The sequence below is a fragment of the Primulina eburnea genome, chromosome 5 (assembly GCF_022965805.1).
Source record: "Primulina eburnea isolate SZY01 chromosome 5, ASM2296580v1, whole genome shotgun sequence".
NCBI lineage: Eukaryota > Viridiplantae > Streptophyta > Magnoliopsida > Lamiales > Gesneriaceae > Primulina > Primulina eburnea.
The window spans coordinates 3,575,072-3,588,402 of NC_133105.1; the positions used below are offsets into that span (position 1 = coordinate 3,575,072).

The window sequence follows — 13,331 nt, forward strand, 5'->3', positions numbered from 1 at the left end:
TTTTTTTTAAATGGCTTTTTTAAAATTATTTACTTGTAAAAAAAAACTGGCTCTATCAAAAATCCAAATACGTGATAAATGAATATAACCACTACCTCCTCCCTAGGTTTGGTTAATACCTCACTCGGGCATTTTATATCGCTGTCCGTAGAACTGCGGCAGTCTTTCATAGCAGTCATTGAAGCAATGTTCGAACATTCGTTCTACAAGGGTGGCACATCACACATGGCCACAGCACCAAGGGGGTGGAAAGGGATCGTGGAAAGAGAGAAGAACTGACCGACAAAAGGGTTAGACAGTTAAAAGATATGTAGAATGATAGTTAAAGAAAGAAACTACATAAAACAAACAACCCAACAAGTCCACAAATGGAGTACACACAGGGGACATAATGAATACAAGAGAGTCGACTGGGAAAAGCCTTTTGGGTCATCCCCATAACATGACAATGCCAAATTACTTGGCACAACAATAAAAATCTGTATTCATTATCTTTACGCTAAAAATAGGTTCCTTCAGGAGGCTGGACTAGCTTACGGTTATGTGGAACAGCCATCTCCTTCTTCAACTGTGTTAATATGTCTTCCATCGTGTACTCTCGTTGCCAATTTGCTAAAAGTCCAAACTTCTTCGGTTCCACCTTCACATCAAACAGCATACTTAATTGTTCCATTGTATATGATTTGACAGAACAAGCGACTGACAAACTAGGGACGGACAGACCAGTGGGAGTGAGGAGGAATGATGTCCCCCTCAAGTCCTCAACTAAGATTTATTTTTTCAAATTTTATGTGTATATTTTCTGAAAATCGAAGTTTCACCAGCCCAAACCATCCATTGCCCTCCCCCCAATGGAATCCTATGTCCGCCAAGTGTCCAACTAACTATACAGATTTTTCGATCATTGATGAATCAGACATGAGATAATTGGGTTCATACCACTCCATTTTCATGGTTTACGCATGTCATATTGATCCGGGAATGGAAACGAACACTAGGAGGCTTCTCCGGGTAGTCTTTGTCACAGAACAGCTTCAATTGGTAAATGCGTCCTTCATGTACAGACTGACAGGAGGAAAAATCAGAAATTAGTGTAATTTGCTTCGTTCTGGCGAAAGTTCAATCAAGATCATGTCAAAAATTGAATGGGACTACATTTATTAACGATCTTGTTGTTCTGCCAAGATTCACAAATCAACTGCACAATTAGTACCTAAAAATAAAATGAAAATGCCTGATCATGAAAGATGGAAAAAAGCATGCACTCGGCTTGCGTGCATTGAAATTTTCAGTGCCTGAATAAGAATTCCATGACCATTATCTTAAATCTTCAAATCAAAATAAAAAAACAAATAAATGAACGACAAAAGAAAACGCAAGAAATTTACTTCACACATACCACTTCAATCAAAATGAGACCACATAAGCAAGAGAAGTACTCACATTGTGAGGGCCTATTATGGTACCAGTCCAGGATCTCATGTAAATGTCATCTCCATCATCCATTCCGTAGCTTACAGTGCCATCTCCAATTCCCTTCTCTCCACGTTCAAGTTCCTCCAACAATCTGAAATTTCGGGGGACTGCAAAATACTAGCAAGTCTTGAGATGCTAAATATTTTGGTTTGGTAATCCACAACTTAGATTATAACTTAATATTTAGAAGAAAACAGACTCCGAGGAAAGAGAGTTTTTATAGTTCATTATTCATATCCGTTTCAGAGGTCAAAGGAGATTAGATCAACAAAATCAAGGCTCACATTTTAAAATTGCCTATGGACAGTGGGTTCCAACAATATCAGGGAACGACAGGAAAAAACATACTACGTATCACCTAATACAGATTTGAGGGGGCAAATAATTCCTAGAGGAGAGCAAAGAGAAAAACAAGCCGGTAAATTCTGTGCATGGGTTCAGGAGCTTAAATCTTTTCGACTCACAAGGCCAAGAACATTCGAAAGAGAGAGAGAGAGACAACATCACAACAGCAAGCAAAGGATGTCACCTCCAATCTCCAAGAAATCTCTCCAACTTTCAGGTGACTTTTGTATAAATGTCAATGTCTTACCCCCAAATACACCGAGGTTGCATTAGGATGGAAATATTTGAAATGAAACGCACCTTGGATATATTTCAAATTCATCTCAAAAATCATTACTACATTTAAATAAATTAATAAGGGGTGAATTCGAAATTCGCCTTATATAAATTCATCCATATCATCTCAATCCAAATCAATCCTGACAGATTGATACGCCACAAATAAACAACAGAACACAATACACGAACTGCATGTGTTCGTTCTTTTCACCTCTCAGAGAATCAAAGTTATTCCCCAAGGGGAACAAACAGAAATGAGATAAACAAGCTGGTAAATTTCGTGCACTGGTCAGGAGATTAAATTTTGTTAGCTAGCAAGGCCAAGAAGATTATGTAACTTGTATTTTCTAGCTCATTTTTCTAATTTGTGCAAGCCAAAACAACTTCATTTCCATTCAATAAAATTTTCCTCAGGAAACTAATTTCAATGAATTCAGATACTCTGCAACCAAAATAAATCCAATCACCGTAATATAATCTTGATCATCAGCACAACAGGAAGAACTTTTCTACCAAATTCCGACCTCAAGCCTTGAAATAGTTCGAACAATCAAACACAAAACCCAACAAAATCCATCGACCCATTAGTTTGATTTTCCATACAAATTAAAATGATCAACAAAAAACATAAAGAAAACGAAAAATTGAAAGGAAAAACTAATAAAAGCATCAAAATAATTATTTTTCCGGATAGGAAAGCGTAATTACCTACGATACTGGATCCTCCTGAACCAAGGGTCATGGTGTCCGTGCAGAATTCGATTTCTAAGAAAAGATCTAAAGTGATATAAGAGAGATTTTGGAGAAGACCGTGTCGGGAAAATCTGACGAAGCAGAACACTGCGTGGTAGACGGCCTAAAAAGGGTTGAGAATGGCGAATAAAGAATAATCAAAAAAATAATTGGAATTTACTAAATAAAAAAAAAAGGCTGAGAATAGCGAATCCTAATAAAGAATAATCAAAAATAAATAATTGGAATTTACTAAAAAAAACAAAAGAAAATAAAAAAAATTAAAGTAATTGTGACGTGAAAACTAGGACAAAAACTTATGTGACTAATTATTAGAGAGGTCTTTAGTACATAAAAATCATATAACTTTTTTTCAAATTTCAACTTGACTGTATAAAAAAAAATTATTTTTTATCGAAGATATATGTCGAATTAATCTGTATATCAGACCGTCTCATAAAAAATAGATTATATTATATATTTTATCATAATTTGTCTAAAAGACATTAGATGTAAAATTTTATTTATGTATGAGTTTGTAATAGTTTTGAATGTACTTTGTAAAATTCAAAACATATTTTATTTAGACTTTTTTTTGTATTTTATAATTAAAATTTCAGTATTATATTTTACATATTCATTTAATTTTTATTAATTTTACATAAATTTTCAAACATTTATATTACAATTAAATTAAATTTGATACCAAAATTTTAAATATAAAAATTATATAAATATTTTGTTGATGGTTAAGGATGTAATCGAATTAAGTTGAACTCTTGAATGTTTGACTCGTTATAATCGAATCGAGCTCGATCTTTATTTAACGAATATATTCATGGCTCACGAGCTTTTATGAAACATAAACGAGCTTAATAAATTATAAATTCAAATATCATTAAATTTATTAAAATCTAAATACCTAAATTATGTATTTAGATAAAAATATAGTATTCTTATTAAGATTTAAAAATTTACTATAAAAAAGAAATTCAATATAATTTTTATATTTATAATAAGTAAAGTGTAAACACTATAAATTTAAGTATTGAAATTATTATTATTTTTTTATCTAAGAACTGACTTATCAGCATACCAACGAATACGATTACGAGCTAATGAGCCAAATATTGTATAGTTTAAATTTGGTACGTTTATCTTAACGAGCCTTATTAAACGAGTTCAAACGAGCAGTTATCGAATCGAGTTCCGAATAACTCACGAACGGTTTAGTTAATTTGTATACATATTGATGACGATGCATGTATCCAAATTTAGAAAACTGAAATAGATAAATGTTATATGTGTGAAAATTATTGTTCTCGTTTTACTAAAAATTAAGTTTAGAAACGAATTTTTTCCCAAAACTCAATTTTAATTTATTTTAACTTTGAATTTTTATATTCATATACTCCTTATTTTTGTTTCAACTATTTCTTTATCATCTTTAAAATAAATAAAAACTATTTCAAACAGTCATTTAATAATTAAGCAAAGCAAACGTGTTTTTTCCACTTGTTTTGATTCAGTATAATAATCGGTAGACGGAATCATCCATAGAAGGATTTAAATTATACATGATCTCAAGAAGTATGGGGAGTCGATTGAAAATCGTTAAGAAAGACAAGGGGCTGCGTGTAATAACGCATAAGAAACCGGAACACGCTCAAGAAATCTAAAAAGCCATAGAGCAACCATGTGAAAGCAATCGCGGCTTTAACAAACGGCAGAAAGGATCGGTAATCATCACCTGGGTAATTAATATTTTGTAGCGACTCTTCGTTTTTTTGGAGGAATTTATGCTAGATTGAATTTGTGTTCATGGTATTTGCCCGCATCGCTTGGAGTTTATTGAACCTGTTTTTTTTTTTTTTTTTTACTTTCTGGGTTATATATTATAATTAATTCTACTTTGAGTGCGAAAATCTTTCGAAGCTTTTGGTGTTGAGTTTTGGCGACGCGAACTTGAAAAATGGCGTGAAAGCTTCATATGATTCTTTTTTTTTTGCTGGTGTTGCATCGAGTTTGCAGATATGCATTTTAATGTATGGGTTATTGTGTTTTGTTTTATTGTCTCTTTGTTTCAATTCTGTGGATGCAAGGATATTGTTCTTACAAGAAATTTTTTATTGTGTTAAATGAGAAGCCTAAATGCATATGTGCTGTTTAATCCTTGAAGTGTTATAGATGTCGCTGCATCTTGGAAATATATCACCTAACATTCGTAGAGATGACCTCGAAAGTGTTTTCCGGAGGTTTGGGAAGTGTACTGTACGGGTGGTGGACAAATATGGATTTGTTGTTTTTGATTACCCTGCAAGTGCTGAAAAAGCTCTGAAATCGCTGAGAGGAAAAAGGATATGTGGAGAGGCTATAACTCTATCTTGGTCAAAGCGGCAGCCTCGAGGTTGGCAGGGACTTCCTAGAGGTGGTAAAATATATGAGCCACCGATCAGAAGACATTTGGTAAATGAAAGTGTTCATCAAAGATTGAGCTCAAATAATAAAGAAATGAATTATGAGCGGGAAGATGGTCAAGGCAGGAATCTCGGTTCTGCTGATCTGGTCGATGATTCACGTGGCTATCATCCAGATGATTTAAAAACTTTTGTTGGGGCGAAGGACAGTGTGTTTTCAAATGATAATCTGGAAGTAGGTGTTGAGAAGAACCATTTGGAAGTTGAGAGGTGGAGAGAACCGGTTGCGGATGAAAATGGTTTTGAAAATGCCTTGGAATTTGATAGGTATGAACCTCGTGAAAGCGATGATGAAAAGGAGCAAGAAGAATATGAACATGCATCTCCCTCGGATGGTTCTCCTGCTGCCAGGAAGTCTAAAGAGAGACTGGGAATTGAGCAAAATGGTCGGTCAAAATCTCAGAAAACTTGCTATACGTGTGGGGAAGTGGGTCACAAAATGAATGTGTGTCCATTAAATCTGCTGAGATCAAGATCGCTAGGAAGGCTGCACCAACGTGGTGGAATTGTTCCCATGAGGCAACAGGAAAGTAACCGGGAGCCATCCACTTACAGAAGTCATTGGAGACTGCTCAGACGTGGAGATTCACCCTTTCGAAGGATAACTCCTGAATTCAGAAGTAAGAAACGGAGTAATAGAGAATATGAAAACGATGAGAAACATCTTTCAAAGAAAACCAGGGGGCTATTGCCATCTTCAATTCACGACCATACGTCATCCAGATCTCAGTCACTTTCTATATCTTTAAGGTCTTTGTCTCGGTCTCCATCAAATTCCAAGCACAAATCAGTATCTTCCAGAAACCATACCCAGTCTTTTTCTTTGAGGCCTTCAACATCATGTCACTCTGGTTCTAAGGCCCTCAAGTCAATGTCTGCATCGAGGTCAGTGTCTCCTACATCTTCAGAATTAGCTGTAGGACTTGTTAGAGATTTATCTTTTTCCCAAAATAGTAGACCAACAAACACAAAGGATTCCAATGTAAAGGTTTCTGCTGGTCTTGTTCACAGCAAGGATTTGTTTGAACAATGTCGTTATGAAAGGAGTCGTGTAGCTTCGTTTAATCCTGAAATGATCACTGCTGTAACGGAAAATGAACATGAAGCTGGACCCTCTGAATTGGAGAAGGAAAAAATGAGGAAGGATTTTTTTGAAAGGGATAGTGCTCTCTGCGAATCTGCCTCCAAAGTCACCAAAGGTTCAGGCTCACTGTTGGAATCTAAAGTACAAAAGTCAGAGGATGGCTGCAGTTCTGCGGGAAATGTATTGCCGCATCGTATGAAGGATGTGAAAGGTTCTCAAACTAAGGATCTTATGTTGGAAGATGTATTGGCACCAGGCCCTTGTATCACCTCAGGAACTAATACTGTCGGTTCAGTTAGAATCTCTTCACAGGAAATATACACGGTCTTAAAACATTATGGCCTGCAGTATCCAGAGGAAAATGAAAATGAATTGCCCGTGGAAACTTATTTTGGGTCTGCGCGCTTGTGGCCTTGGGAAATAATATACTACAGGAGACTGAAAAAGGGTTTTGATCCAGCTAAGATTCATGCGCAGAGGGTTGCTCAGAATAAATAATTTAGTGTTGTTGATTGATCTGGTACCTGCTTTGTTCTTTTCCTCACATCTTTGAGTGATTTGCTGAAACCATTTATATATGTTTTTGTTTGACTTTCCCCAAAAACTGGTTGACGCTCTTACATGATACATGCCATTCTCTTGTCATCCAAGTTTTCCCTACTTTTAAGTATTACTCCATCTTCCTAAAAGAAATTATCAAGCATCTCTATAGCGTCTAATATTCAGTTTCTTTCATTTTGGGAATGTTCCCTCTGCAAAGTTCACCAAAAGTATTCTAATTTGTAGGATTAGATCTGAAGAAGTTGCGAAAGAATTGCAAGTGAGGAAAAGGTTTCTATACTTGATGCTTCATTCATCAAGATTATATATTGGAGGCGGACATGGTTGTCCTGTCTTCTCAGGCTTTACAAATGTTTTTCATCTTTTAATCTTACAGCTTCTAACCAAACACTTTTTCTGTCCATATATGTTTCTCATTTTCATTTTTTACAAAAATTGGGAAGTAAACACCAATTACTCGTTTAGTGAATCTTGGTGATGTTGGCTTTCCCTCTCGTAGGATCCACTGTGAACAAGTCCTCTGTTATCACCTTTGTCACCGCCCAACCCACAGCCCGTTTCTTTCCAATTATTTAGCCATTGTTGTCATCCAAAAAAAAAATTGAACTTCAAAACTGGTAATAAAGGAGACAATTGGTTGTAATTCTGCAGCTAGCTTGATTTATGAGTATTGGGACTTTGATACAAACTTGAGTTATATTTTAGCTATGTCACATTTCCTACATGCCACCCATAATTGGTTCATTCCACGAGTCCTCTCTTATGCTAACAACAACTAAAACACTTTAATCTCTTATTGCTACAAAGGGATCTCTCTGGTTGAAAGTGACTGGCCAAATTCAGAACTGTGGAGTGGAGGAATTGTAACTACAATGCAAGGATGAGTAAATATTGGCACATATCTCTTTAATTCGGTAGTGATAAAAGATTGAAGTAGACTACTCGTTAATCATTCTACGATCAACTATGCTTACCGAAGCCAAAAAAATTCGGGTTTAATGGTGATGGCTACTTCTCTCATATGCTATTTCTTGAACTGAATCAAATGTTAGTATAATTTTTTTGCGTTTTGGGCCTGAGTTACTCGGTTCAGTTTAGTGTGGACTGTGTTGTACTTTTTTATGTAACGTCTTCTTTTAAGATTATAGACTCTTTTAAAATCCTGGATTTGTATCTAACTCCAACTCAAAAGCTAGTTCAATGAAGAGAAATATTCAAATTTGTACATACAACTCCTAATAACTTAATCATTTAATGTTCTTTCACGTCTAGGAATGAAAATTAGGAGCACTAAGTTTACAAGATATTTAACAGTGGTTTATAAGGGCAGTTCCACACATAACAGTGAGTTTATGTTCTAAGATGTATCACAGTGGATATTATTGAAAGTTGTATATGTGGAATTGGACAATCATCCTCCTTCGAGTTAACTTTTAGGGTGGAGTTAGACTAAAGTCCATAATCTTAATGCGGTATGGATCACATACATATCGTTATGTATTTAACTATCTTTATGGGGCATCCGTTAAATGTCTTGTAAACTTTACGCTCCAGATGTTCATTCATGGGCATAAAGAAGTATGTTAAATATCTCACATCGGATTAATTAAATTTTTGAGAGTTATATATATGAGTTTAAACAAGCATCCCCTTGATCTAGTTTTTGACGCGGAGTTAGGCTAAAGCTATAATTTTAAAAGGTGTCATAGTTCAGTTTCATCTTTATGTGTTGGAATGCTCTAATGAAACACTCGCTAAATGTTTTGTAAATTTTATGTTCAAGATGTTCAATTTTGATATGAGAGTGTGTTAGATGTCTCATGTCGAATATATTAACTTGTACAATCATCTTTATTAAACTAGCTTTTGAGGTGGTTAGCACAAATCTATAATCTAACATCTTTGATATCTTTGATGATAATATAATAATATCAATTGATTATGCATAAATTTCATGTTTACGGAAAAAGTCAAACCAATTGTGGAAATAATTATTTCAATATTTAGAAAGACTAAATTATGAATGAGTGAGTCTCATGTGAGACCGTCTCACGGATCTTAATCTGTGAGACGGGTCAACCCAACTCATATTCACACAAAAAGTAGTATTCTTAGCATAAAAGTAATACTTTTTCATGGATGACCCAAATAAGAGATCCGTCTCACAAATATGATTTGTGGCTATTTTCTAGTAGGGGTGTTTAAACTTCGGATAAAACCGAAAAAACCGAAAATCCAAACCGAAAAAATCAAATACGAACCGAACCGAAAGCCGAATTTTGTAATTCGGATATAAATGTTAAAACCGAAGTTTATTTGGTTCGGTTTTGGATTATATATGTCAAAACCGAAAAAACCGAAAAAAACCGAAATTTCATTAAATTAATAATTTTTTTATATTTTTATTTATATTATATATTTTTATATGATATTTAGTGAATGAAAAACTATTTTGAATAATTTTTAATTGATTGTTGTTTGTTTAATTAATTTAGACTTTATATTTAAATATTTTATTAAGAAAACATATAGAAAGTTAACATAATATATATTTTACAATATATTTATATTATTAATTTTAATAATTATACCAAAACCGAAATAACCGACCGAAATAACCGAACCATTTTGGTAGAAAACCGAACCGAACTGAAGAAAAATGGTTCGGATTCGGATTATATATTTCTAAAATCGAAAATCGAAAAAACCGAAATAAAAAACCGAAAATCGAACCAAACCAACTTATGAACACTTCTATTTTCTAGTGAAGTTAGAACGCTCTATGGTGATATTATTTTGTCGACTGATTGAAACTTTTCAAATCCAACCTTATGTCTCATTTTATTTATAAATAAATTTAGGGTTGGTTATGCATTAAAGTTCATTATTTATTTTTATATCTCGAAATAATTGAAGAAAGATCTGGAAAGATTTCCGTAGATACTTTTCAGTTTCACATTATTCTTTAAAATTATAGTATATTGAAGCTTTGGTTTTAGAATTATATATTTGGAGGTCCGTACAAAATTGATTGTATTTGTGTCACCTCTCGTAATGTGTAACAGATAATATTATAAAGATATATGAGAATGTTCAAATAAAGTTACCAGTTTTGAAATGAAGATTCTAATAAATAAAATCAGTGGTAAACTGTCGGCAAAGAGCGGATTCGAGATCACCCGACATTTTTTATAATAAAAATTGCACGTACCAGTGATATTGTTCAACTTCAACTTCATATATGCAACAGCTAGTGATTTTATCTAACTGGTATGAGACAACTAATACACTATCACGTCATAAAATAAACATATGCAACATAATTTACAAATGATTCAACTATTGACAGAATTGATGGTCAACTTTTGGTAGTCTAACACATAACGTTAAAACCTGAGTCGTGATACCATTTTAAGATTAGGACTTGACTCTAACTCAATCTTAAAAACTAATTCAAAAAAATTGTTCAGTTTATATATGCAAATTTCAACTATTTTATAAGAACAACTAACGTCAGTAAGCTTTATCGTCATCTAACGCTTTAAGAATATGTCACTAGCTGAGTTAAGCGCAAGAAGTGGGTGAGAATAAACCTTATATCTTTTTTTTCAAAAAAAAAAAAATTATACACCAGATTTGAATTATTATTTTGTTTAACCACGAGTCCACCCTCCTGTTTTTGTTTTTCAACATAAATGTTGTTTAATTTTCAGTTCAAAATCTCTGCCATCACATTTGCAGGCGGATGATTGGAACTGGGGGGCGCTAGTTATTTGCGACACTATGTCCTATATGCGACAGTTTTAAAAAACCGTCGCAATGCGACTCTCCAACCGTCGCTAAGCAAAAAAAAAGGTTCTTAGGTTCGAACCGGGTGATCAACGTTTATTGTTACCCGAGATACATGGAGTTCGTTACATATGATTAAATAGTTAAAAAAAAATATTTACTAAAACTTTTTTAATTTTTTGGGGGGCCGTGCCCCCGTTCCCCTACCAATCCGCCCCTGCAGTTGCCACCTCTACTCATGCTCCTGAAAAAGGAATATTAGAACAATACAGATAACTAGAGAAATTACAACGATCCCAATATTACAACTCGCCCTAAAAAGAGATTATTTTTCCTTTTCTTTTTGATTGATGGGACGAAGTATGACTAAATAACAACTACCCAGCTAATATTGCCATGATTTCGAGATTTCTATTGATTTTAATCCAACAAGCTAGCCTAAGCCGCGGGCCTCTCCGATCATGATATGAAATCGATCGTTCTCAGTCTAACTTTTTCTGGTCGGACCCAATCTTGGCCGAATTCTTGTCGGTGGTGTTATCATGGATGACATCGAGTAAAACGGTGGTCTTGCATTTTGGGCATCTGGGATCTTCCTCTGCTAGCATGACATACATGAGGCAGTTGGGACACCCAACAAGCATCATTGTTGCGGCTTCGGGGCTGGTCGAGTATCGGAGGCACTCGTCCGATGACAGGCATGAGCTCGCTGGGGAAGTTGGCGATTCGGTTGAGGATCGGCCTGGAGACTCGGCTCGAGGTTGGCTGATTCTTGGTGGCGACAAGGTGAGCTTCAGCTCAAGTTTTGGCATATTTCTTCGACTCATTGCAATGATATATGGTGTCAACTGTCCAAATTAGAAACAAAAACTTAAGAATAAGCTACCATTTGCTGTAAGTGGGCAAAATTAACCAAAAAGATTTAAGAAACACAAAATCTTATTTTTTGTTTATTTATCATATAGATTAGATGAAAAAATAAATAAATGTATGGATAAATTAAAATAAATGTGGTCACCTTAAATAAGGTCCAATATATAATTTAAAACCATATTAAAAAAACCATATTTAAAAATAACATAATAAAACCACAAAAAGCTCTGCTCTTTTTTTCTTTTTCCTTTTTTTTTTGTCTTTTGGATTTCATGTTTTTGAACACTTCGAAAATCCATATAAGCCCATGCAAACCTCGATAAAACCGCATAAAATTCTTCTCTTTTTTAACTAAAAAAGTTTCGGATAGCAACTCAAAGCATCGGCTAAAGAAATGTTCGTCCCTTGAACACAATTAACAACTATAGAAATGTTATTTACTATAGCAGAGCTCATACACATAGCATGCATATGCATATATATATAGACACACACAAGTATATATAATAAATACCTGCAGATTTGAGAAATCCTTTTTGCCAGCCAAAAAGACAAGTTTGTGGGTTGGCGCTAGAAGTTGACGACGGCAGCAACCACCTGTCACGGCGGAGAGAGCTGAGTGACTTAAGTTTGTGGGTTTCGGATCAAAGAGACCATTTATATACACAGACTGCATAAAAGAAGTGAATTGAAGAGGACGAGAGAGATGGGATCGATTTCTTTAAAGCTTGATAATAATTATGATGTGTGGTCATGAACAGTTGTACAAAAAGGAGAATTGAATTGGAGGAATTAATGGTAGAAGACGAGAGAGAGTGTCAAACTGATGGGCTGGAAAATGAAATAAACGGAGGATGAATTTCACACAAAAATGGGAAATCTATACTTTACATTACACCAAAAAACTGCAGCGGAAGGAAAGGAAAGGAAAGGAAAGGAAAGCAAGCCGTCATTCATTGCTTTCGGATCCTACAGTGTATGTTTTGAGTCCATTCAAGAAAACAGAAACCAAAATCAAGCGCTCGATAAATTTGATTAGTTAGCGAATTTTTACTGGAATACTTTTTATAATACTAATGTAGAATAATATATAAATATAGATATTAAAATTAATATTTTTCAAAAAGATAAATATGAAAAAAATTATCTCTAAAATCTGGACTACAAAAATGATGTGAGACGGTCTCACAGGTCGTATGAGACGGATATCTTATTTGTGTTGTCCATGAAAAATATTATTACTTTTTAGGCTTAGAATATTATTTTTTATTGTGAATATCGGTAGGGTTGATCCGTCTCACAGATAATATTCGTGAGATCATATCATAAAAAACCTACTATAATAATAATATCACCAGTATGATCATATTTATTGAGTTTCAAAAGCCAGGATTAATTAAATATCATTAATATTTTGATAAAACAATAAAATTAATTGCTACTGATGGAACAGTTAAATTCTCGAGATTTGCTTAATAGTTGTGGCCGACAAAGCATTGAAGATGATGGATTATTTCATCCTGCCCGTGCAGGCAGTGCCTGCACGGGAAGGGAACGGCCCGGATCACTCCACATGAGTGATCCGGGCCCACCACCATGTATAAAAAAAAAAAAAAATTGGCTCAGATTTTTTCGAGCCGTTAGATCTACCCTGCGGGCAGTGCCCGCAGGGGTAGGGTCTACTTTACCGAAGATGATTAGTGCATCATTTATTA

At 34.4% G+C, this 13,331-nt stretch overlaps 2 protein-coding genes across 4 annotated transcripts; one reads left to right on the plus strand and one right to left on the minus strand.

The window, feature by feature from the left end:
* Positions 1–321: 321 nt before the first annotated feature.
* LOC140832402 (ubiquitin-conjugating enzyme E2 variant 1D-like) lies at positions 322–2,975 on the minus strand. The gene is made up of 4 exons (XM_073196405.1): positions 2,809–2,975; positions 1,444–1,583; positions 940–1,065; positions 322–640 (listed from the first exon to the last, which is right to left on the minus strand). The coding sequence occupies exons 1-4, from the start codon at positions 2,840–2,842 to the stop codon at positions 500–502; spliced, it is 441 nt and encodes a 146-aa protein (XP_073052506.1). The 5' UTR covers positions 2,843–2,975; the 3' UTR covers positions 322–499.
* A 1,459-nt stretch (positions 2,976–4,434) lies between these two features.
* LOC140832403 (uncharacterized) lies at positions 4,435–7,294 on the plus strand. 3 transcript variants are annotated; one of them, XM_073196406.1, is made up of 2 exons: positions 4,435–4,586; positions 5,012–7,294. In XM_073196406.1, exon 2 carries the CDS (start codon positions 5,020–5,022, stop codon positions 6,889–6,891), a length of 1,872 nt encoding a protein of 623 aa, XP_073052507.1. In that variant the 5' UTR covers positions 4,435–4,586; positions 5,012–5,019; the 3' UTR covers positions 6,892–7,294. The 3 variants fall into 3 exon arrangements, with proteins under 3 accessions (XP_073052507.1, XP_073052508.1, XP_073052509.1); XM_073196407.1 differs by having other exon boundaries at positions 4,437–4,586; positions 5,020–7,294; XM_073196408.1 differs by having other exon boundaries at positions 4,467–4,571.
* The last annotated feature ends 6,037 nt before the right edge of the window (positions 7,295–13,331 follow it).